This window comes from Diabrotica virgifera, chromosome 6 (assembly GCF_917563875.1).
Source record: "Diabrotica virgifera virgifera chromosome 6, PGI_DIABVI_V3a".
Taxonomy (NCBI): Eukaryota; Metazoa; Arthropoda; class Insecta; order Coleoptera; family Chrysomelidae; genus Diabrotica; species Diabrotica virgifera.
The window spans coordinates 19,073,806-19,099,197 of NC_065448.1; the positions used below are offsets into that span (position 1 = coordinate 19,073,806).

Below are 25,392 nucleotides of genomic sequence, written 5' to 3' on the forward strand. Positions count from 1 at the left end.
TAGGCGTTCTCCATTTAGGAGTATTCCATGTTCGCATTTTTCAAAGGCTTCACTACATATTTCCTAGGTAAAAAAATATAGGTGAAAGTATACATCCTTGTCTAATATCGCACAGAGTCTGAATGGGTTCCGTCGGTTCATCTTCAAGATTTGTTCTTATTGTGGCTGACTGATTCCAGTATAAATTGTGTATTATACGCCAGTCTTTGTCATCCATTTGGGCTTTTGTTAGAACATCCATCATTTTTCAGTATTGAGCTGTATCAAATGCTTTTTGGTAGTCCACAAAGCAGGTGTAGATATCGCTAGTCATATCTCTATATCTTTGAAATAATACACATGTAAACTAAACAGTGCATCTCTCGTAACTACGCCTTTCATGAATCCAAACGTTTGTCTTGTATTCTCTCTTCGCATAGCTTGTGTATTCTGCGATGTAAAATTTTAAGAATAAGTTTTAATGCATGGCTCATTAGACTTATTAACCTATTAGTCCAGGGTAATAAGGTTTTTTCCATGACACTCGAGCAGCCAGGGTATTGAAACGTTTTTTCGACAGGTAATATCTATAAGAACAAATTGTAACTATTTTCTGCGTAGGATCTGGAGGCCATTTTTATTTATAAACAATTAAGTGTCAAAAAATGGCATTTTTCCCTTTTTTTTTCAAATCAATGGAAAACAGTGAAATTTATGGTTTTTTTAGTACAAATATCTTTGAGATTATGGAAAAATCTTTAAAATGACGTATTACAAAGTTTGATATACTCATTTATTGTTAATATAATTGCGAAAAAAGGTCTGAATTGCAAAAAAAATTAATTTCGCAATATCTATTGTAAAAATTAGTGTACAGCTTTAAAATTTTTGTCATATAGGGGTTCTTTGGTGCTTAATATGTGATAAAAATTTCAAAGCGATTCATTCAATTGTTTAAATTTTATTCAAATTGTTTATCCCAGAGAGCATTTTTTTACAATAACATAAGTTAGAAAAAAATGACGTTAAAACCATTCCACAGGTGTCAAATGAAAGAGCATGAGCTATGTTTTCAGCTTGGTTTAAAAAAAGCGAATAAAAAATGCATTTATTAGTAATAAATAATTATGCAAAAGTATCGTAAATCTTTCCTTATAAACTTTTTATTTTGTTATATAAGAAATTATATATATTTATTACAATTTTTTATCAATTATGATATAAATAACATTACTTGATAGTTGTGCACTTAAAACAGGGTAAAAAAGTTAATTTTTTTGGAAAAAGTTATTCAAAAAGTTTATAAGGAAAGATTTACGATACTTTTGCATAATTATTTATTACTAATAAATGCATTTTTTATTCGCTTTTTTTAAACCAAGTTGAAAATATAGTTCATGCTCTTCCATTTGACACCTGTGGAATGGTTCTAACGTCATTTTTTTCTGACTTATGTTAGTACAAAAAAAATGCTCACTGAGATAAACAATTCGAATAAAATTTAAACAATTGAATGAATCACTTTGAAATTTTTATCACATATTAAGCACCAAAGAACCCTCATTTGACAAAAATTTCAAACCTGTACACTAATTTTTACAGCAGTTATTGTGAAAATATTTTTTTTTGCAATTCCGACATATTTTCGCAATTATATTAACAATAAATGAGTACCTATATCAAACTTTGTAATATGTCATTTTAAAGATTTTTCCATTTTCTCAAAGATATTTGTACTAAAAAAATCATGTTTCACTGTTTTCCATTGATTTGAAAAAGAAAGGGAAAATGCCATTTTTTGACAGTTAATTGTTTATAAATAAAAATGGCCGCCAGATCCTACGCATATATTCTAGCATAAGCTCACTAAACACAGATGATCTAACAAACAGTTACTGGACTCATAAAAATACACCAACCCTGTGTACAGCCTTTAGAACCATGTGCAACAATAAGTATATCAACAATATCAACAACCTTGATACTAACGACTATTTCGCATTTTTTTATGAACCTGATATACGTATACCTACATATTATAATAGTTCATTATTAGATTCATGCATCTTGAATTCCTGTATAGACAAATGGCCCAAAGCAACTGTAATCTATACAGATGCATCCAAAACATCGGAAGGGACCGGATGTGCTTTCTACATTCCATCTAAGTCAACAGAAAAAATGTTCAAATTACCTTCTAATTGCTCAATTTTTAGTGCAGAAGCAATTGCAATTCTTGAATCCTTGATATATTTCGATAGTTTAAACAATAATTCAGTGTTAATAATATCCGATTCATTGTCAGTTTTATTATCTCTCAAAAATTCAAAATTACCCAATTATAATTCTAATCCTTTCATTTACCAAATTAAGAACATGCTTGTCAAGCTTAAAAATAAAAATAAAACTACTAATTTTATTTGGGTAAAAGCTCATATTGGTATAAAATATAATGAGCATGTTGATTCTTTAGCTAAAGCTGCAATAACCTCTTCAGCTGAAATTGTACCAGAGGAGAGAATTTGTATTCCTGACACTTTTTGTATCTCTAAAAGAAATCAAGTAGATCGTTGGAAAACTTATTGGCAAACTTTTTGTAACCACTCAACAACACAATATATTTATATACAACCACAAATTCCAAATTCGAGATGGTTTAAGAAATTTAGTAACATCCGTAAATATATAACAACCTTAATAAGATTGAGATTTGGTCATGCTTGTTATCCTACTCATCTTGCTAAAATCAAAATTTACAATTCAGACTTATGTGAAACATGTCAAGAACAAGGAGATCTTAATCATATCTTTTTTAACTGTTCCAAATATATTCAGCATACAGGAACTCTTTTAAGCAGCTTGCAAACGCTGCAAATATTTCCTCCGTACCAAATAAATAACCTATTGGCTACTAATGACAAAAGAGTCTATGATTGTCTAATCAAATTTATACATAGTACAAATGTATGTCTGTAATCAATTTTAGCCAATTTCGTTAACCTTTTTTTTACCCAATTGTTTATTTTCCCTCCTTTTCCCTATTTATAGTAATGTCTTTTAGTAATTTTTAAGAGGTTTTTTTTTTTCTTTTGACTATTTTGATCTGTTTGCAATAGTAGGTATAGATAGACACTTTTTTATTTAGTATTAAGTAAATTAGAATAATATGTTTTTCTTTTTAATAATTTGTATTAGGTTTAATAGTTTTTTTTTGTATTAGTATTAATTATTATCAAGTTGTATCTGGCTAAATAGCTAAGTGCTAAAGTCACAAATAAAAAAAAAAAAAAAAGATCCTACGCAGGAAATAGTTACAATTTGTTCCTATAGGTATTACTTGTCGAAAAAACGCTTCAGTACCCTGGCTGCTCGAGTGTCACGAACAGGGTATATTTTTGTCTTATTACCCTGGCCTATATATTCTCCGCATTTTTTTGCTCCCTGTTTCTTTGGTGACGTAATAAATCCTGAAACTAGCCAATCTTTTGGAATATTGCCTGTGTCATAGATATTTTTATAGTTATTTATGATTAGTCCTGTCGCCAGTAGGGGTGCAACGGCCTCCTTAATTCAGATGGACTTACCCAAGTTTTCTTTATGTATTTTGACCCGTAGAACACGAATTTTTTGGGTAACAGTCGATCCGGATGTCGATAAGATTGTTATAAACAAAGAACTTGAGGAATCACATAACAGCGATTTTTCGCAAAACAAAACATGTTTTTTTATTCTTTGGGTCATTCTAAGCAAAAAATGATTTTACAAGTTTTTTGGTAGGATGCATAGTTTTCGGCATAAACGGGGTTGAACTTTCAAAAAATCGAAAAATTGCAATTTTTGAACCCGAATAACTTTTGATTGAAAAATAAAATAGCAATTCTGCTTACCGCATTTGAAAGTTCAAGTAAAATTCTATCGGTTTTGATTATTTTCATTGCTAGAAATTAATTTTTTTATTGTTAAACAAAGTTATCAACACATGGTAATTGAAGTATGTTTTCAATGCATTTCTAATTTGAAATCGAACGAGTAGGCGCGCATACAGAATTTCTACGTACATTACGTCCATTAAAACGCATGCATTGGGCCCGGGAAACACTATGTGTTTATACCTTTATTTAACAAATAAAAACTTATTTTTTAGCAATGCAAACAATCAAAACCGATATAATTTGACTTGAGCTTTCAAAAGCAGTAATCATAATTGCTATTTTATTTTTTAATCAAAAGTTATTCCGGTTCAAAAATTGCACTTTTTCGATTTTTTGAAAGTTTAACCGCGTATATCTCGAAAACTACGCGTCCTACGAAAAAGCTTGTAAGACCATTTTTTGCTGAGAATCATCCAAAAAATACAAAAAAATATTTTGTTTTGCGAAAAATCGCTGCTATGTAATTCCTCAAGTTCTTTGTTTATAACAATCTTATCGACATCCGGATCAACTGTTACCCAAAAAATTCGTGTTCTACGGGTCAAAATACATAAAAAAAACTTGGGTAAGTCCATCTGAATTAAGGAGGCCGTTGTACCCCCCCTGGCGACAGGACTAGATAAAAGTGTTAAAAGTAGGTACACGTTTAGGGCACATATGTGAAAGTTTGCAGAATGAGCGAAGCGAATTCTGCAATTCACATGAGTGCCTTAAAAATGTACTTTTTAACACGTATATCATACAATATTTACAAACGTCTTATATAGGGTGTCCCAAAAGTAGTGGAACGGTCGAATATTTCGCGAACTAAACATCGGATCGAAAAACTGAAAAATACGTGTTCAATCATTTTTAAAAATCTATCCAATGACACCAAACACCAACCCCCACTACACCCCCTGGAGGTGAAGTGGGGGGTAACTTTAAAATCTTAAATGGAAACCCCTAGTTTTTCTTGCAGATTTGGATTCGTTACGTAAAAGTAGGCAATTTTTATCCAATACATTATTTGTTCGAACTGTGGATAGATGGCACTACAATTGGAAAAACCGATTTATCCTGATACCATAGGTACATTATAAAAACGGTCTAATATCGCGAAAAATACACTTCCAAATGAGAAATCAAAAAACAGGTTTTTAATATTTTTCGAAAACCTATCGATAAACACCAAACATGACCCTCTAACCCACCCCCTGGAGATGGGGTGGGGGTAAATTTAAAATCTTAAATAGCAACCCCCACTTTTTATTGCAGATTCGAATTCGTCATGAAAAATTAAACAACATTTATTCGAAACATTTTTTAAAATTGCTGATAGATGGCGCTAATAAATCGTATTTTTCCAATTAAAGCGCCATCTATCAACAATTCTAAAAAATGTTTCGAATAAATGCTGCTTAATTTTTCATGACGAATCCCAATCTGTAATAAAAAGTGGGAGTTGTTATTTAAAATTTTAAAGTTACCCCCCACCCCACCTCCAGGGGGTGGGTTGGAGGGGCATGTTTAGTGTTATTCGATAGGTTTTCGAAAAGTATTAAAAACCTTTTTTTGGTTTCTTATTTGGAAGTGTATTTCTCGAGATATTAGACCGTTTCTATAATTTACCTATGGTATCAGGATAAATGGTTTTTCCCAATTATAGCGCCATCTATCCACAGTTCGAAAAAATGTCTTGAATAAAAGTTACTTACTTTTACGTAACGAATCCAAATCTGCAAGAAAAACTAGGAGTTTCCATTTGAGATTTTAAAGTTACTCCCACCCCACCTCTAGGGGGTGTAGTGGGGGTTGGTGTTTGGTGTCATTGGATAGATTTTTGAAAGTGATTGAATACGTATTTTTCAGTTTTTCGATCCGATGTTTAGTTCGCGAAATATGCGACCGTTCCTCTACTTTTGGGACACTCTGTATATCAACAATTATAATTTATTCATTCTCAATTACAGGACAATATCTACAAAAACTTTTACTTGAACTTGACTGGCATTCCATTTTTATATTTTTCTTGACATTACATCAAAACTGCCTATACTGTCAATACGTAAATCATAACAACTATAGAATAACATCTTACTTTTATTGTTGTATATTCTAACAAAGTTTAATAGTTTTTTTCTACAAACGTGTCAAAAATGCAATAATGCGGTTTAAATTAAATTTTAAAACACCTTTTAAACCACCTTTTTCAAATTGCGCAAGTTGTACTATTAATATTAATGTTAATAAATGAAATATAAATATTTTGACGTTTCACAATTTGACAAATAGGGGAGGGGGGGTATGATGGGGTAGCTAAGGAAAATATCAAAAATACAACATAATTACTACGTTTATTACTATTACTAATTGATGGCACGTTACGTCATTAATCTAACTATGATTTGGTACAATCTTTGGAAAATCAACCTATCACATTTTTCAACAATTAGCCATTAATAAGAACATTATGAAAAACCATCTTGCCCCATACTATGGGGTATGATGGGGTAATGGAATTGGGGCATGATGGTAATGCTAATTAATTCTCACAAAACAAACAAAAATGTGTATTTGCTCCAGATCTTCATTGTCCACCCTAGCACAAGCATTGTGAGCTCAACATCCACAGATCTGGCAGCCAACCCAGGGTTCTGACGATGTCACTTTATCTATGGCGGTTTTCATAGCATCTCTCGACCACTCTCCTCTTTTTGTTTTTTTCTTGTAAGTACGTACCATGGTATTATCTAAAATAATAATCCATTGTTATTTATTAAGAAATTTAAATTAACCCAGACTTACCACCAATGTCCCATCATACCCCGCACCCAATACCCCATCTTGCCTCAAAAGGTAACTTTGAACAAAAAAAAATTCACTAATTAAATGTTTAACGTATTCACACAAACAATATGCCATTATCAAATTAAGAATACTAGTAAACAACGATAAAAAAGACATTAATGAGGTGATCATAATTACCTTAAAATAACGATGGTTGTCCTTGCACAAAATTAGATCAACGGATCGCTAAAACAGTTTTCCGTTTGTAAACAAAAAACGCGTGCACTCTTATTCACGGTTTCTCTTGCAGGGACCGTTAGTCGAATGACTTTTCCTATTGAGTTACTGCATGCTATTCACCAACGTGTAGTTTCTTGTTTGTGTGCGGTACCCCGTCTTACCTCGAGACCCCGTCATGCCCCCCATTCCCCTATTCACTTTTAACTGCAGTGCCTTAAAATTTTTAAAGAACTAGTGCTTTAAAGTAGCATTTTTAACGCTCCTATGGAGAGCTAAAAATTGCATTTTTAACACAGTTGTAGAAAATAGTTATTTATGATATAAGTGTTAAAAGTACACGTTTAAGGCACGCATGTGAAAGTTTGCAGAATGAGCGATAGCGAGTTCTGCAATTCACATGAGTGCCTTAAAAATGTACTTTTTAACACGCATATCATACAATATTTTTTCTACAAACGTAATTACAGGACAATATCTACAAAAACTTTTACTTGAACGTGACTGACATTCCATTTTTTATATTTTTTTGACAGTACATCAAAATTGTCGATACGGTCAATACGAACTGCAGTGCCTTAAAAATATTTTAAAGCACTAGTGCCTTAAAGTAGCATTTTTAACGCTCCTATGGAGAGCTAAAAATTGCATTTTTAACACAGTTGTAGAAAATAGTTATTTATGATATAAGTGTTAAAAGTACACGTTTAAGGCACGCATGTGAAAGTTTGCAGAATGAGCGATAGCGAGTTCTGCAATTCACATGAGTGCCTTAAAAATGTAGTTTTTAACACGCATATCATACAATATTTTTTCTACAAACGTAATTACAGGACAATATCTACAAAAACTTTTACTTGAACGTGACTGACATTCCATTTTTTATATTTTTTTGACAGTACATCAAAATTGTCTATACGGTCAATACGAACTGCAGTGCCTTAAAAATATTTTAAAGCACTAATGCCTTAAAGTAGCATTTTTAACGCTCATATGGAGTGCTAAAAATTGCATTTTTAACACGGTAGTAGAAAAAAGATTTTATATAGCATTCTTAAAGATTCATCATCAAGAAGTTTAAGAAATTCAGGCTGTACTCCGTCTGATTCTGTAGCTCTCCCTTCTTTTAGTGATATTATGGCTGCTCTTATTTCTGCCCCTAGTATATAGGTGCTCCTCTTTACGTAGGTATTGGGGACTGGTTCTCCCTCTCGTCAAAAAATAAATTTGGTATGTAATTTTTCCATGTATTATCAATACTCTGTTCAATTTCTATTTCTTGGCATTTGTCCTCCATATAATTAGTGGCCATATAATTAAGCGGCCTAAATGCCATCTACTTTTCCTTATAATACAAGGAAAGTGGAGGGAAAGTGACATATTGGTCGAAAGAAACTTTCATGGCTGCGTAATATTAGACAATAGTGTGGCTCCACAGTAGAAGTATTATTACGCGCAGAAGTTTTCAGGAAATTTTAGACATAATGACAGCCAATGTCTGATTACCGGCACGGTACCTATAGAAGAAGAAGAACACATATAATACAGTCCAAAAACTATGAAATTATTTTAATAATTTTGCATATAATTGTACAAGCAGTATATTCGAGCATTAAACCAGTTTTAACAATTTATTTTTTTACACAAAACGATACATTTGCTTTGTTTATTATAGATGATAATAGAATGCTCATCCTCTTCATAGTACATAGTGACCGATATAAGTCGTTATTCTAAAAGGTTTTTTCTAGACGTACTCGCAAAAGCAACATTTTCTTTGAGAAAGTGAGACTCTCCAGAAAATAATTTAATCAGACCATAAAGCTTTTAGCATAATTTCCAAAATTATCCAACTGCTATTGAATATTTAATAAGGGATAATGAACCTCTTACAGCTTCTAAAGAGTTAGGCATAAGAAGTTTCTTCTGCTTAGAATAAAGTGCCGATTTTATTTATCAGTTAAAAGTTATAAAACCGCTTTTAAGCTATCTCCCGATATACTTCATTCTCAATGAGGATTTGTTTCAGTTTTACCATGAATTTTTCAACGTTCACAAGTTATATTTATGGTCTACTTTAACTAAAATGAGATGGTATACATAGAAAGCCACTTGTCGGGAAAATCTTTTTGTATTTAGGGAACCTACATAAGCGTAGTTTAGAGAACTTCAAAAGGGGAAAATGAGGACAAAAATAAAATAATTAAAAATAAAAATATATTGGGACATAAAATCTCAGATATGCAAACATTCAATGGAAAGACACATCAAGTATCGCAATCATATCAATTACCAGAGAACGGCAGTTCTCGCCAGTGGCGCCCATCCTACACGCGACACTATATATACACGAAATTTTCGATTTTCTAAATCTGACTGAATTGAAAATTGGGCCAACTCCCATCTTAATATTCAGGAAAAGACTCATCCATTCATATGTCAATCATCCATTTTGGTCCACGGGTGTGGATTTTACGGCTCTTCCTATTTATGGTCTGTTTTTCGTTCTCGTCCCCAAAACTCCCAAAAACTTCGAAAATTTAACTCCGACCTTTGCGGCTTCTGATAGTACTGATCATTACCTTTCTAACGCATGTCTAATTTTGAAAATCGGTTATATCATTTAAAAGTTACCGAGCTCAGAAATATGATTCAATCTTTATTTAAAAAGGGGAAAATGTTTGTCGATATGTATGTATGTATGTGGAAAAGTTAAACCGATCTGAATTTCTTTTCTGTGTTTGAAGAGGGGGTCAGGGCCGATTCAGAACCGATGTAGTTTGTGACTTTTGACTACCCATAAGCCAGCTATAGGACTTGGTAGGTACAAAACGGCATATTTTTTGGGGGTATTTATCTTCGGTTCAAGAAGAGACAGAACCGCAAATACACCAAATCAATAGTATTGAGTTAAGCTTTCAAATGGTGTCTAAGCCGCCAAGATCAGACATACAAACGGCTCAGTATAGCCGAAAAACTGAAAAACTAAACTTTGAAAATTTTGGTTTTTCGACAATTACTCAAAATTTCAACCTACGAATTGCGCCAATAACTGAGCGTTTGTAGAAGGACTCTAGGCGAATATAACGGTGTAATCCTCATATTCGGGAAAATTCGAATTTTTAAGTTATAGGCTTCATAAATACGATCAAATCTATTTCTTATGGGAAAAACGGTTTTTCAAGCTCAATACAGTCAAACCCGCTTATTAGAATACCTCTTAAAGGAATATCCCAGTTTAAGGAATAGAAATTTGAGGTCCCGAAACGTTTCTACTAGCGACCAATGATCGGTTATTAGAATATCCCTGTTATAGGAATACTTTTGATTGGAACGAGGGTTATTCCAATAAGCGGGTTCGACTGTAATTCCTGTAATAGCTTCAGTTATCATACTTGACCTTAGATTCATCAGATACTACTTATCAATACGTTTCAAACTCATGATTAGTGATCAAAATCGGTTAAGCCGATTAGAAGTTATTAAGCTACAAAAGTATAATCCAATTAACGATTATTCCCTAAATGGTTTATGTAGTTGTAGTGGTTACGACGCTAAATTTGATCTGGCAACAGGCAATTCGAGTTCATTTACCGGCCATCCCAATATTTTTTTTCAATTTATTTCGAATAGAAAAAAAACTAGTGTACATTCGATGGACACTAGATCATTTGGGAGATAATGCGGCAAAGGCGATTATTTATAAAGCTTAACGTGTAATCGAGAAACATTGCATTTAACTTTATATATTTACTTTATAAATAACTTTGAAAAACTCCTGATGCAATAATGAAAAACCGCTAAACGCCGTAAAAATGAGTGACGCATACAATATTCCACCTACAAAAGATCTGATATAAATATTACGTGGCGCGAAAATGTATTTTCATTTTGATGCAAAATAAAATTCTAGTTTTATTTTAAAAGATTTTTCCATAATATTTGCTAAATTTGAAGTAGAACGCGCCACAAAAGAGTAACTTTTATACAGTTTGAATTTTGAAACTCTTTTGTGGCGCGTTTACTTCAAAGGACATCGCACACATCTTATGGAAAATATAATGTCACTCAAATTCAATATAATTTATATGAATATATTCGTTTCAATTTAACGGTCAATTCTTATCATTGCGCCAACTCTTAATTTTCAATAATAAGAGCAGAAATTGATATAAATCAATCTGAAATCAAATGGGTAGGTAGGTACATAAGTTAGAGAGAGAAAAAATATTTTAAAATACCCAAATGATAGGTACTTAATAAATCTTCTGGGGCTATTAAGCATCTTATTATAATAGTTTCACTAATCCGCTTAGGCCCAGCGGGGTTAAGCTGTTTTGAATAGCACCCAGAGCAATAGTGATTATAACTGACACGTTTATAGACTCCAAAAACGTGATTTCGATAAACTTTAATTGCTATTTGCGCCGTAATTAATCATAATTAAGAGTTGGCGCAATGATAAGAATTGACCGTTAATTTAAAACGAATCTATTCGTATAAATTTTATTGAATTTGAATGACATTATATTTTCCATAAGATGTGTGCGATTTCCTTTAGCAAACATTATGGAAAAATCTTTTAAAATAAAACTAGAATTTTGTTTTGCATCAAAATGAAAATACATTTTCGCGCCACGTAATATTCATATCAGATCTGTTGTAGCTGGAATATTGTATGCGCCACTCATTTTTACGGCGTTTAGCGGTTTTTTATTCTTGTAGAATATATCAGACACTGGGTATTATACCTACATTACTGAGTTAATATCAGGTCAGGGATACGTCATTTATAATTATTTTTATTTATTTTTTATTTTACTCTTATGATTTTTTTTCTTTTGCTCAACTTCGTTAGGCTCAATTAGGCACGAAGTTTCTCCCAATGTTTGTGCTTTTTTGACTTCGACTTCAAACTCTAGATTTACCTGCAGAAATTTTATCATATTAAACTTTGGTATCAAGGACTACTAAACTTTTTAACTAAACATAATTTTTCAAAAAATGATTTTGTCCCAAATGTCCCAAAATGTTTAAAATGTCCCAAAATTTCGGATTTTACAAGGTCAGTGGAAACAGCTAGTTTTTCTTCGATATTCTTATTAAAAAGTATTAGTATTATATAAAATTATACAATATTTTTAGTATTATCAACCAAGGCCTGATCTTCCTAAAGAACTAAATGAATGGTTGGCTTTTGTACAAGAACACAAAAAAGATTTTAAGGCCATAAAGAATATTGTTAAAAGGCGCAATCGAGAACAAAATTATTATGACGAAATTGAAGAAGCGAAAAACCACAAGGTAATACAGTTATATATTTATTATTTTATATATAACTTATTAATTTATTATTATTCCTATTAGAAGTTTATTCTCACCTAAATTTTATAGAAAGATTCATTTCAAATACAGTAATAATTTATTGCATTGCGATGGTTTGCCTTAAATTGGCAGAATTGTTTGTATTTCCTTCAGAGTTGAGACTTCTGAGCTTCACCGATGAGGCATAAGGATGCTGAAATAGCTATATGGAGATCGTGGTCCAACTCTGAATCAAATATAAACAAAACCTGCCTTGATCTTTTTTATCTTTTTCATTTTTACTCAGTTTGAGTATTTAGAAACTGTCTTTCGGTCCTTTTCCTTGACGAAGGGAAGGTAAATGCGTGGCCTAAGCGTCCTCTATTTGCTTTCTCCTACTTTCGTCGTCTCTTGTGATTATATATTGTAAAATCCGGAGATATGGGATCCAGCCAGAAAGCAGTTTATTAACGAAAAGTCTTGGATTTAAAATATTCTTCTTCTTCTTGACTGGCTTTACAACTCGGGGTGAGTCTTCGCCGCTTCCACTATGGCCCTCCATCGTCTGCGATCTTGCGCTTCGATTTGCCATTGTTGTACCCCAATCCTAGATAGATCGGTTTCAACATCATCCTTCCATCTTTTTCTGGGACGGCCCACTGATCTTCTACCGTCTGGTCTCTCGAAGAACACTATCTTTAGCACTCTGTCTTCCTCTGATCTTACTACATGACCTGCCCATCTTATCCGATTAGCTTTTATATGTCTGACGATGTTTTCAGTACCATATAGAGTCACCAATTCAGCATTGCGGCGCCTTTTCTATTTTTCTTTCAATTCCACTCTCCTGTCAAAAATATTGTTTATTATATTTTTATTTCAATTATTCTAATTGCTTAAAAGGTAGTAAACTTTGCATCTGGGGCTTTTTGTTGTTTTCCTCGTAATACGAGAGATATCGCTGAATTGCGTCTTAAAGGTGGGTTCATTGAATTGCGATGGTTTGCCTTAAATTGGCAGAATTGTTTGTATTTCCTTCAGAGTTGAGACTTCTGAGCTTCACCGATGAGGCATAAAGTTGCTGAAATAGCTATATAGAGATGGTGGTCCAACTCTGAATCAAATATAAACAAAACCTGCCTTGATCTTTTTTATCTTTTTCATTTTTACTCAGTTTGAGTATTTAGAAACTGTCTTTCGGTCCTTTTCCTTGACGAAGGGAAGGTAAATGCGTGGCCTAAGCGTCCTCTATTTGCTTTCTCCTACTTTCGTCGTCTCTTGTGATTATATATTGTAAAATCCGGAGATATGGGATGCAGCCAGAAAGCAGTTTATTAACGAAAAGTCTTGGATTTAAAATATTGTTTACTATATTTTTATTTCAATTATTCTAATTGTTTAAAAGGTAGTAAACTTTGCATCTGGGGCTGTTCGTTGTTTTCCTCGTAATACGAGAGATGTCGCTGAATTGCGTTTTAGAGGTAAGTTCATTGCATTGCGATGGTTTGCCTTAAATTGGCAGAATTGTTTGTATTTCCTTCAGAGTTGAGACTTCTGAGCTTCACCGATGAGGCATAAGGATGCTGAAATAGCTATATGGAGATGGTGGTCCAACTCTGAATCAAATATAAACAAAAGCTGCCTTGATCTATTTTATCTTAATAATTTATTCTTAACAATCTTTATTACCCTCTATAGTCAGGTATTGTATTGTGACAGAGTGACAATACAGTCACTCTGTTTGTCCAAGATATTCTCAGCATGCTTCAATACAGGATCATTTTTAAAGTCTATTTTAACTTTGCCTTAACTTTTTAATAGGTTAATACTTTTAATCTCCACCCTTCTACTTCTTAAAATAGTGTAGAGAGTACGTAACATTTGGTGAGCGGTCATCGGATGCTAATGCTTAGACTGCAGTTGCTTAAGAACTTTCTTATTTTTATAAATCTAGATCTATCTGTTTCAACACAATTAAGCTCTACATCAAGGATCAAGGTCCCATTACCGTGTATCCCAGATATTTAAATCGGTGTACACTCCTATTCCACAAGTAGTGGTAACAAATGGAGAACAGCATTGAACTGTTTCACTTTTTTTTTATTAATTTTAACTTTCTTTCTTTCAGCTGTTGTCCATCGATGAAGACCAATACGTAGATGAAGCTCCACATAATGACATTTACCCACATTTTAACCAGGAACTTAACAAAATTGCCCCATCAAACCTAGATACGACTATTTATAAGAAACGAAGCAACAAAAAATCAAACAAGTTCAAAAACTCTCACAAATCAAATAGAGCTCGAAGACATTCTTCCAAGGAACATTTTTTTGAAACTCATCAAATTCCTGCAGTTGAACCAAACGGCCAAAAGGGTGAAATACATCGATCCGACAGGAAATTTCCAGAAAGATATCAGCAGGATAACCAGGATAAATATAATAAAAGAGAAATACAAATAAATGTGTTAAAAGATGGTAAGCTAATAAAATCAATTGAAGAAAATGAAAAGGACTCAAAATCTTTAGTGTTTAACATAGAAGCTAGAAACGATGATAAAAATAGTATTGAAGAGAATAGCAAAAATTTGGAAGTGCCAAAATCGCCCCTTAATGTTAACAATTTCCAACGAAGTCTACATTCTAATAGTAAAGAAAGAAAAGACAATATTATGACTGTTAATGAGAAACTGAACATAGACACAAACACTGCTGACCAGATTTTGAAAGACAAAGCACTCTTTTACCAAGTCACCATGCCAAATCATAACTTAATTCATCAACCACTTGGGTCTCACCATCCAAGGTTTCAGTCAAATAACTCCAAATTTATCCCACACCAAAATGTTCCAGAAAAACAAAATCAATTTTATGGTAACAATTTTAAAGACATGAGTAAATTCTGGACAGCTTCAGAAAAAGACCGGCTACAAAAAGGTATAGAATTCGCTCAAGATAATCCGAACTTGAAGAATGGTCTACAAGATAACGGATTTGAAGCTGCCAAAAGTATTGTAGTTGAAGCCAATCCAAATAAGTATTCAAATATAGTAAAGGAACCACTACAGCTTTCTTTAAAACGTAATTTAGATACTGAAGGTGGTTCTTTGCTAGGTTTAAGTAACTATGTTGATGCTGCAGTTTCTGGAGATGTAAATGAAGTGTTTAATAAGAACAAAATACTTCTTGATCAGAACAGTCGTCATAAAGAAACCATAGATTGGTCTATAGATTCTCTTAACGATACTAAAAAAAATCAAAACCTTGATAATACAGAACCAACGGATTCAAATACTAAAACAGTACTTGATAATAAGGACATGAGTAACGGAATTGAAAATAACCAAAATTTAAATGTTAGTAATATTTATAAAACAGGTGAAAATCATACAAAAGTTTCCACTGATAAAGAAGTTATTGAAAATGTCGACAAAACTAACAACATTAATTTAGACAAAGATAATATAGCAGTGATACCTAATTCGAAAGATACAAATATAAACACTAAGAATATATTAAACGATACATCACTTAACTCTGTTCTCGAAAATGGAAGAAAAGAAGAAACTTACAGCAAAGAACAACAACTCAGTGATGTACAACAAAAGGAAAAGGGATCAGCATTACCATCTCATTCAAATATTCATACAGGACATGAAAATATTAACAACCACATTGAAATTACTATAATTGAACCAAAAGGAGGTGTTGAAAAGAATGAAGATATTGAAGAAATCGCCGAAAATAATAGTAAAGATTTTAACGCGGATGATACTTTGTTGAAAATAGTAACGACACCGGAAGATATCAATGACCTAAAAACTCCAGAAAAAATAGATGACCATATGCCTATATTGAAAGTTATGGAACCAGAAAAACCTATAGAAAAATCGAATAACATAAATATAGATAAAGAAAATGATTTAGTGAATTGTGATAGTGTTGAAGGTCCTATCAACGAAATGGACACACAATATCTCGATGATGAAAACTTTCCCAAGAATTCACCAACTATTAAGGTGATTATCGATGACAGCAAAAGTAATAATGGCATGAATGATTTGGAAAACAATTCTCAAAAACGATATTTTCATCATACTTACCACAAATTGAAAAAAACAGATTGTCACGGTGACCAGTGTGATTTAACTAAAAGATTACCACCAAAGAAATTTTTTAGAAGAAGAAAGCACCCATTTTCAAATTATATCAACAATAAGCGTGATTCGTACAAACTAAGACAGCTAAAGTCTTTGGACTACGTTTATGATGCTGACATAGAGGCACCAGTTGACGAGGAATATGTAAATGAAGAAGCGACCTCCAAAAGAGAATATATTTTGGCAATCAACAAAAAAGGAGCTGTAGAAGGAGACTACGGCGATGAGGAAGACTCTGCGCCTTCTAAAAGTAACAAATTGAATCAAATTATCAAGAAAAGCGATAATATTTTTGCTGATCCACGAACTGTAGCATCACGTGATGAGGATGATGATGGTGACTATTATGAAGAAGAGCATAGTCCTAAGAATGAGACAGTTAATAGTAGCAACAATGGTAAAGTTGAAATCAAGGAACAAAATGAAAATTTTGGTAAAAGAAGGCACCCTAAACCTAAGCCTGCGCCTAATACAAAGAAAAAAAAGCCACACCAAAAAGAAATAGATAATAAAAAGAAAAACTATGTAAGGGAACCAAGATCACAAGCAGATACAGAAGATATTGGACAGGCACAGAAATTTGTAAGGAAAACTCAAGATAATTTAGCTTCGAATAAGAAACAAGTGAAAAACAAGTTTCCTCTGTCGTCCAAAGGTTTTTTCACAAATAATGATGTCAAAAGAGATTCTCTTGCGGATATTGACAAACCGGTTTCTGTAGATTCGCCCAAAATAGATGTTGATGATATAGCGAAATCTGCATTGGCTCTTAACAACAGTGATCTGGTTAAAACTACTCTCTTTAATTTTAACCAAGTTCCTAATGGTTGTGTATCTAGTACTATTTCACCTGAACCTATTACTGAGGTAGTATGTGAGGAAGTTACTCCTCAAGTAGCCGTGGGAAATATGTGCGAGAATGAGACTGTTATGGAAACTCAGGTTGTTATGACAACCATCTTGTCAATTATACCCGATGTTCAACATGAAATGGTAAGTGAACTAAGTATTGATGATTTTTATTTACTTTCTAGATTGAGGGAGAATAATCATTATCGTCTGGGTACTTTCCATTCTCCGTGATCTTATGGTAGGGGAGCCCAAGCGGGGATTTTTGCAGTCACTCGAGCGCGTCAGATTATCATATGGGGAGAAATCTGGATATATTGGCTCTTAACACAGGGGCGTTCGTTAAGGGGGGCCCGAAAAAAAAATCTATCTTTAAGAATACTCGAAATTGTCAGATTAAAATGAGGTAAGTTAAATACGTGCAAAAGAGCATATATTTAAAAAAGTTTCACAAAAAAAAGCGAATATTTCGCGAAATGGACGTCATATTGAAAAACTAAAAAATAGGTGTTCAATATTTTTCAAAAATCTATAGAATTATACCAAATGTGACTCCCAAGGAGAGGGGTGGGTGGGGGAATTTAAAATTTTAAATACAAATCCCGCGATATTTCGCAAAATAAACATCAGATCGAAAAACTGCAAAATAGACTTATTCAACGTGGAATGAAGTAAACACTTCTGTTGTATGTAGGCATATGAATTTATTAAAAATCCTTAAAATTTATAAACAAGGGAGTGGAAGTACAAATCGTTTTCGGTCAAACTGACCATCATCAGTGTAAACATCCAGTGTACAAGTAATTGTAACTAGCCACTTCAATAGGTATAAAAACCACTAAATTACATTATTGTTACATTCTATATTAAAAAGTGGTCGACATTAAGTCGATGTCTTAAGATTTTACAGATCACATGTGAATGAATTTCATCCTTGCTCGAAAATTGCACAAGGTAAGTACTTGTGTTCAAGTGAGAGGTTAACAACCAACTCAAAGAGAGTTGGTTGGTAACTAACTCAAAGAGCAAGGATGAAATACATTCACATGTGATCTGTAAAATCTTAAGACATCGACTTATTGTCGACCACTTTTTAATATAGAATGTAACAATAATGTAATTTAGAAATTTTTATACCTATTGAAGTGGATAGTTACAATTACTTGTACACTGGACGTTTACACTTCAGTTTGACCAAAAACGTTTTGTACTTCCACTCCCTTGTGGATAAATTTTAAGGATTTTTAATAAATTCATATGCCTACATACAACAGAAGTGTTTACTTTATTCCACGTTGTTATATTGAAGGTATACAGCCAACTACAGGGTTTACCCCTGTTTTACACTTATTCAATTTTTTTGAAAAATCTATCGAATGGTACCAAACACGACTCCCCGCGGAGGTGGGGTGGGGGTTACTTTAAAATCTTAAATAGGAGCTCCAAATTTTTATTCCAAATTTGGATTCTTTAACGTAAAAATAAGCAGCTTTTATTCGAAACATTTTTTCGAATTATGGATAGATGGCGCTATAATCGAAAAAAACCATTGTTGGAAATGGAAAATTAAATTAAAAAATGAAAAGTCCCCACTAAAATGGAAAATTTTACTAAACTTTTTTTGGTTTTAGGACCTAATAATCACAACCCAATAGGTCCCCAAAGCGCTCGAGTGACTGCAAATTCAGCATATTTTCCTCCCCTACTATTAATGTATTTGTCTCTTTTGTCGTTCTTTATAATTAGTCATCAAAAATCGTAATAGATTACGTCGTCTACACGTAATACATGAAACAAAATATAACCAAGATTAAAAAGAAAATAGGAACTGATCACGATCACAGGCAGGTGACATTGAAGAAATGAAAGAAATAAGGAGTGAAGTGTGTTGACCTAGAGCTGAAATTAAATCAGAATTGCGAATAGAAATGGAATGTTCATAAATCCTATTTTAGATTATATTCTTGGTTTGGCCTATGTAAAGTACAGGGAGTTTCATAAACTCTGTATTGTTTATTTTGAATTTTGTCTTTGGCTGATCGGACAAAAGATAAAAGTTTTTGTTGGGGGTAAATATTGTTTTTATTCCCCTTGTTTTGAGGGGTTTTTTCGATTTTTCCAAGGGTTTCGTGGTACTCTTGATATTAGGAAGAAAATCTTTCATATAAGGAAGGTTTAGGTGTTCGGGTTAAGATTGAGCGAAAGAATAAGGCCTGTGGATTCTCCTATTAATGTCATTTTCTCGGTAGTTATTTTGGATGGGTTTGTTTAAAGAAGAGAGCTGAGTGGATTTACCTTCATCATCGCAAAGGCATATGGATCTTGAGACAAGGGTAATACGACTTAACTAATTTGTTAAGGTGGGTGATGAGAATGGAATGCAAGTCGCGGTTGGTCTGGGTGGGTTTTCCGTAAAAAGAATGTGGAAAACCGTGTGATTGGTTTACCTTATAAGAAGGTCGAGAAACGTCAGGAATGAATCAGTTGTTATCTCTATATCTTGACCTGAATATTAAGATATATTATACGATTTGGATCGGTTTGAAAAGATACCAAAGAATCCTTGCCGTGGGGCCAAATAACCATTATATCGTCAACATATCGTAGCCTACATGTGGATTTGAGCACTGATGTAGATAGTGATTTGGTATCGAAGTCGTCCATAGAGGTATTGACAATTACCTATGAGAGTGGGAAGCCGATTCGGGCACCATTTATTTATGTGTAAAATTGATTTTGGAAGATTTAATAAGTGTTGGATACCCAATTTTTAATAAAAAAATAATAAGTGGTATCGCTGGATGTTTTATTTAGTTTCCAGAATGTTTAAAGATTTCCATAATATAGTTAAGAATCAGGTTAACAATTTTATTGACACATTTATTTTGTTCTAGAACAAAAACAATAGTTTTGCTACAAAAAATGACACATTTGAAAAATTGGACGAAGTTCTTTCAGGGCAGTTGCCTATTTCTTTGGTTAGCTCAGTATACGATCATATGAAAGACCATCCAACATTTAAAAATCGGTTTTATAGTGGAATGAAGAGACGTCACTATAAGGTAAGTGTAAGAATTCTTAATAAGATAATACTAGGTTTGTTCCAACTCGTCGAGAACCGTACAATGTACGGTAACGCTTCTGCGCAATGGATAAAATGCGTTCCAACTGAAACTGGACCGTTCATTGTACCGTCCCTTTGTCGTTCCAACTCAACTTGGGATCGTCCGACGTACGGTTTCTGAATCGTCATTTCAGTACCCGGCACCCGGTCAAAAGCTATTCCTGTTTGGACTGACCTGCGCATTATGCAGTACCTCCAAAAATTCTCATTTTAGTTCAGGTTCAGGTGGTCGTTTTATTTTTATTTCAAATCATTCAAAGTGAAGTTAAGTGCTTTCAGCCGCACTTTTATTATTATTAAATTATTAACTTTTTTTTCAATTATTAGATTATTTTTGCTTCAATTTGATTGATTCTTCTTTTAATTTGTTGTTTGTTTTTTAAGTATTTCTCATTCTTGGTCAATCGTTCATTATAATAATTCACACAATTCTAATTTGACAGGTGTATTTGGTAATTATGTATGTACATGGAATTTTTTGTTCTGTTTTATTATCATTTAAATAGTGGGGTATTTTTAGCCTCAGTACTTTGGTATTTTTGATTTCTAAAGTACCAAGTTTGCATTATTTATATTTTATATACATATAAATCTAATAATAATTTGGTATCGTTTTCGTTCCATTTATAACCGAACTTAATGTTTGTGTTTTGTGAAGATGGTTGATGGTTCTGGCATGGATAAATAAACAATTACGTATTCTTATAAATATAAATAGGTATTACGTATTCTTATAAATATGCAATTTACAGATGCACAATGTTTCAACTAGGTAACTAATATACATTTTTCAAATTAATTAAGAAAAATAAATCACAATTTCTGGTTAAAATCTAGAAACAGGAGACAAAGTAGCAAACAAACAAATGACAAGAAACCAATTGTTGTTCTTTATTTATTTTTTGGCCTATTTTAAACAAATGGCCAGAATTCAAACTTTCAAACAAATAACCAGTACTTAGGATAGTGTCAAAATCCGTTCCAACACGTCTCACTTTCGCCACAGCCTCCGTACCGTAAGCGAACGATACTAAGTCAAAGCATGCACATAAAATCGATGCCAAACAGTTTCGTGATCGTTTTAAAACCGTACAAAGTGGCAGTTGGAACAAACCTACTATTGTCAAATTTTTTAATCTCATTCGCTTCGTCGTAAGAGTTTTATTGGTAGTTAAATGTAATAATCATTATAGCGTTTAATCATCATCGTCAGCCGTTTTGAGTCCACTGCTGAACATAGGCCATATAGATAATTCCATTGCATTTGATCTTGAACACCCTGAATTCAGTTGTGCTCGATGCGCTTGATGTCGTCCGACCATATTATTGGAGGACGTCCTAGATTACGATAAACATCGTGTCTAGGTCTCCATCCTAAAAAATTTTTGTCCATCTTCCTTTTTTGAATCTGGCAACATGTCTCGCCCAGTTTCATTTCAGATTTGTAATTCTTTGAACTTCGTCCGTCACACCAGTTGTTCTTTTCCTAACTATTTTATTTGGAACTATGTTTCTGAAGGATATATTCATCATTGACCTCTTCATTGCCCTCTGTGCCTCTTATATTTTATTGATTACTTATCTGGTAAGGGTCAATGTTTCTGCTCCATACGTTAGAACTGGGAGTGCACATTGATCAAAGACCTTTTTTTCAAGCACATGAGAATATTTAATAAGACTTCCCTCGGTTTTCCGTAAGCATCCCATTCTCTCCTATTCTCCTCTTTAATTCGGTTGTTTGATTATCTCTTCCCAATTTCATCTTGTGGTATTTATAGCTATACACTTGTTCAATCTATGTGCCATTAGTTGAGATGTTTTTGGCCAGTACAGGCCATGTATTGTGTTTTGAAAAGTTAATTTTAAGACCAACTCGTTTACAATAGCTCTGAAGATCTTGAAGAATTTGACAGGCATGATCTACTCTTTCTGCAATGAGAACTATGTCGTCTGCAAATCTCAAGTTGTTCAGAAACTCCCTATTTATGTTGACTCCAATTTTTTCCCATTTATAACGTTTATTAATATATTTTAAATATACAGGGTGTTTCATTAATAATTGTCCATATAGTAACTGGAGAAACCTTAGCACAAAATACGAAGATTTAACCTAAAACACTTAAATAAAATGTGGTTCCTTACCGAGTTACAGGGTGTTTTATCTAAAAATTTAAAAATTATTTTTGCTCAGCATTTTAAAACTATTCGACGTATTCTTTTCATACTTGGCAGAAGGTGCGACTACTAGACAGCCTACTAAATTATTATAAACAAACGTTTCTAGCTGCTACCAGAGGCGTACGACAGGGGATGGTAATGGTTGACCCTTCTCAAATTCTACGCCACTGGAGGCATTACTATTTAGTGCTATTTTTAGATTCTCCAATACTTTCTACGTAAATAATATTCTCTTCATTGGTAACGATAAAGTCATTAGTTTTCGAGATATTTGAAGTTAAATATGAAACGGCACAGTTATTTTGATTAATTTATGATATAATTCATATGATTAAAATTTAAAAATTATTTGTACCCAGTACTTTAAAACTATTAAGCGTACTCTTATCATACTTGGCAGAAAGTGTAGGTACTGTACACCCTACTAAATTAAGATAAATAAACGTTTGTAGCTACTACCAGAGGCGTACGACAGAGGATAGTGGCTGGTTGACCCTTCCCAAATTCTACGCCACTGACGAAATTGCTATTTTAGTGTAATTTTTTGATTTTGCAATACTTTTTATGTAAATAATAATGTCTTTATTCGTAACGATAAAATGATTAGTTTTCGAGAAATTTGAAATTAAAAGTGAAGCGACACAATAAATTAATCAAAATACCCGTGTCGTTTCATTTTTAACTTCAAAGATCTCGAATACTAATGACTTTATCGTTACGAATGAAGAGTATATTATTTTCATAGAAAGTATTGGAGAATCCAAAAATTGAACTAAAATAGCAATTTCGCCAGTGGCGTAGAATTTGGAAAGGGTCAACCATTCACTTTCCCCCGTCGCACGCCTCTGGTAATAGCTAGAAACGTTTGTTTAACATAATTTAGTAGTTTGTACAGTACCTATACTTCCTGCCAAGTATGAAAAGGATATGTCAAATAGTTTTAAAACGATAGGCAAAAATAGTTTTTAAATTTTTAGATAAAACACCCTGTAACTCAGTAAGGAACCACATTTTATGTAAATGTTTTAGGTTAAATCTTCGTATTTTGTGCTAAGGTTTCTCCAGTTACTCTATGGACAATTATTAATGAAACACCCTGTATGTATTTTTAGGAATCTTTAGGTGATTTTGAAAATTTAAATCAACGGGAACATAAAGAACTACTCAACGTTATGGAAGATATTATAAATAAGTTGCAATGGACTACAAATTGTCAAATGTTGCCCAAAAAGCAAAGCCAGTATTTAAGATCGATTACAAGAGCTAAATCTCACGATGCACTCTCGAAAACCAAGCAGATGGAAGAAGTCGATTTTGATGATGGACAAGATACGAAAAATTTTATATTCCACGCAGCCAATGCAGGTATCTAAGCATAAAATAATATATGTCAAACTGACAAAGAGGTGTATGTTCTCAAAAAAATTGATAGGGTGTAAAATTATTTATTAAATTCAGCTAAGTGCTTTCGGCATAGCACCAGTCATCATCAGAGCTTCGTCTCATAGGTCTAAATGCCTCATAGAAGAGTAGTTGTTTAAATACATTATTAAAATTAAAAAATATATATTATATAGGGCTAAGTCTCAGATCTAGGGTGAAAACCCTCTCAAGTATTAAAATTTCACATCTCACGTTTAGTGTAAGAAACAGAGGTTGAACCTTGCAAAATGGACACAAGTCCGGTTTTATTTTTTTTTCTGATATATCAAGGAGTGCTTATTATGAGACTAACTTTTTCTTAAAAAATTTCGCCCCGGAACCTCCCTTTTCACCCCTTTAAAGGGGGTAATTTGTGGTTTTTGCGGAACGTAGCCCTTCTTGTACCTTTTGCAAAAAAATTCTTTTTTAGAAATATGAAGAGGACTATATTTTCTACGATTTATTTCCCAACAGCATATGTCTATCACCCACCGTTTAGTGGGGGTAGAGCCCCAAATATGACAAGTTTTTAAAAAGATCTTTTTAAAAAAAATTTTTTTCCCTAACTGTAATGGAAATTAAGAAGAAATCCTGCGACAATTTTGGTATTTGCGATTTTTTGGTGTAGGTTTCACTTAAGGGTAATTGCCCTTTTTTTAATTACAGGGTGTTACAGGGGTTTTAAAAAACCCTTTTTTATACCATCTGAACTGTTTATGATAGGGTAAAAAGACTTTCAGAGATTACCCATGTACTGGTGCTATTAACAAATTTGTATAATGCACCCCCATTTTTTTCCCGGAACCACCCCAAAAAAATAGAAGAATTAATAAGGAAAGTGATTTTCTTGGAATCCTTCACACACAATGCCCTTTATTAATATACTTTATATATCATTTTGTGCACGTTACTATAACCCATACATGGACACCAAAAGCGATTTCCTAGTGCAACCCCCGTAGCCAAAAAAAAATAAAATGGGGGGTTGAAAAAAAATTTTTTTTTTGCTTTTTGATCCATATAGGCATATGCTTCATCAATATTGTTTTTCAAAAATATATATGGTTATTGCAACATCTCTGCGGAAACCACCCCTATCCTTGAAAATATACTGCAGAAACTACCCCTATCCCTTGGCGAGCATGTTTTTGCGATTTTCTCATTACCTATGCATTCTTTTTAAACAAAACTTATACAAGGTTAAAGACCACAATTTACTCTAAAAATAGGTCCTATTCATTTTTTTCGTATAAGCAACCGTTACGGCACAGTGGCGCCGTAAACCTCAGGTATGCTTTAGCGGGCTCCAGTTTTTGTTTTTTTTTCGTCACCTGTTCGTTTTATTGATAAAGTACTTATGTAAAATAAAACAACACAGTGTAACCTACAAATTATGACCTATGCATATTTTACATTCTTTGCGCCCCAAAGCCACA

General features: G+C 33.0%; 1 protein-coding gene across 2 annotated transcripts in view; it reads left to right on the plus strand.

Annotated features, from left to right (window-relative positions):
* Positions 1 to 25,392, plus strand: part of LOC126887081 (metacaspase-2-like) — a 106,813-nt gene that overhangs the window by 68,624 nt on the left and 12,797 nt on the right. For both annotated transcript variants that reach the window (XM_050654416.1, XM_050654414.1), the window contains exons 3-6: positions 12,063 to 12,221; positions 14,350 to 17,376; positions 20,127 to 20,294; positions 23,647 to 23,899. In XM_050654416.1, the coding sequence (XP_050510373.1) occupies positions 12,063 to 12,221; positions 14,350 to 17,376; positions 20,127 to 20,294; positions 23,647 to 23,899 (3,607 nt within the window). The remainder of the gene's footprint in view (positions 1 to 12,062; positions 12,222 to 14,349; positions 17,377 to 20,126; positions 20,295 to 23,646; positions 23,900 to 25,392) is intronic.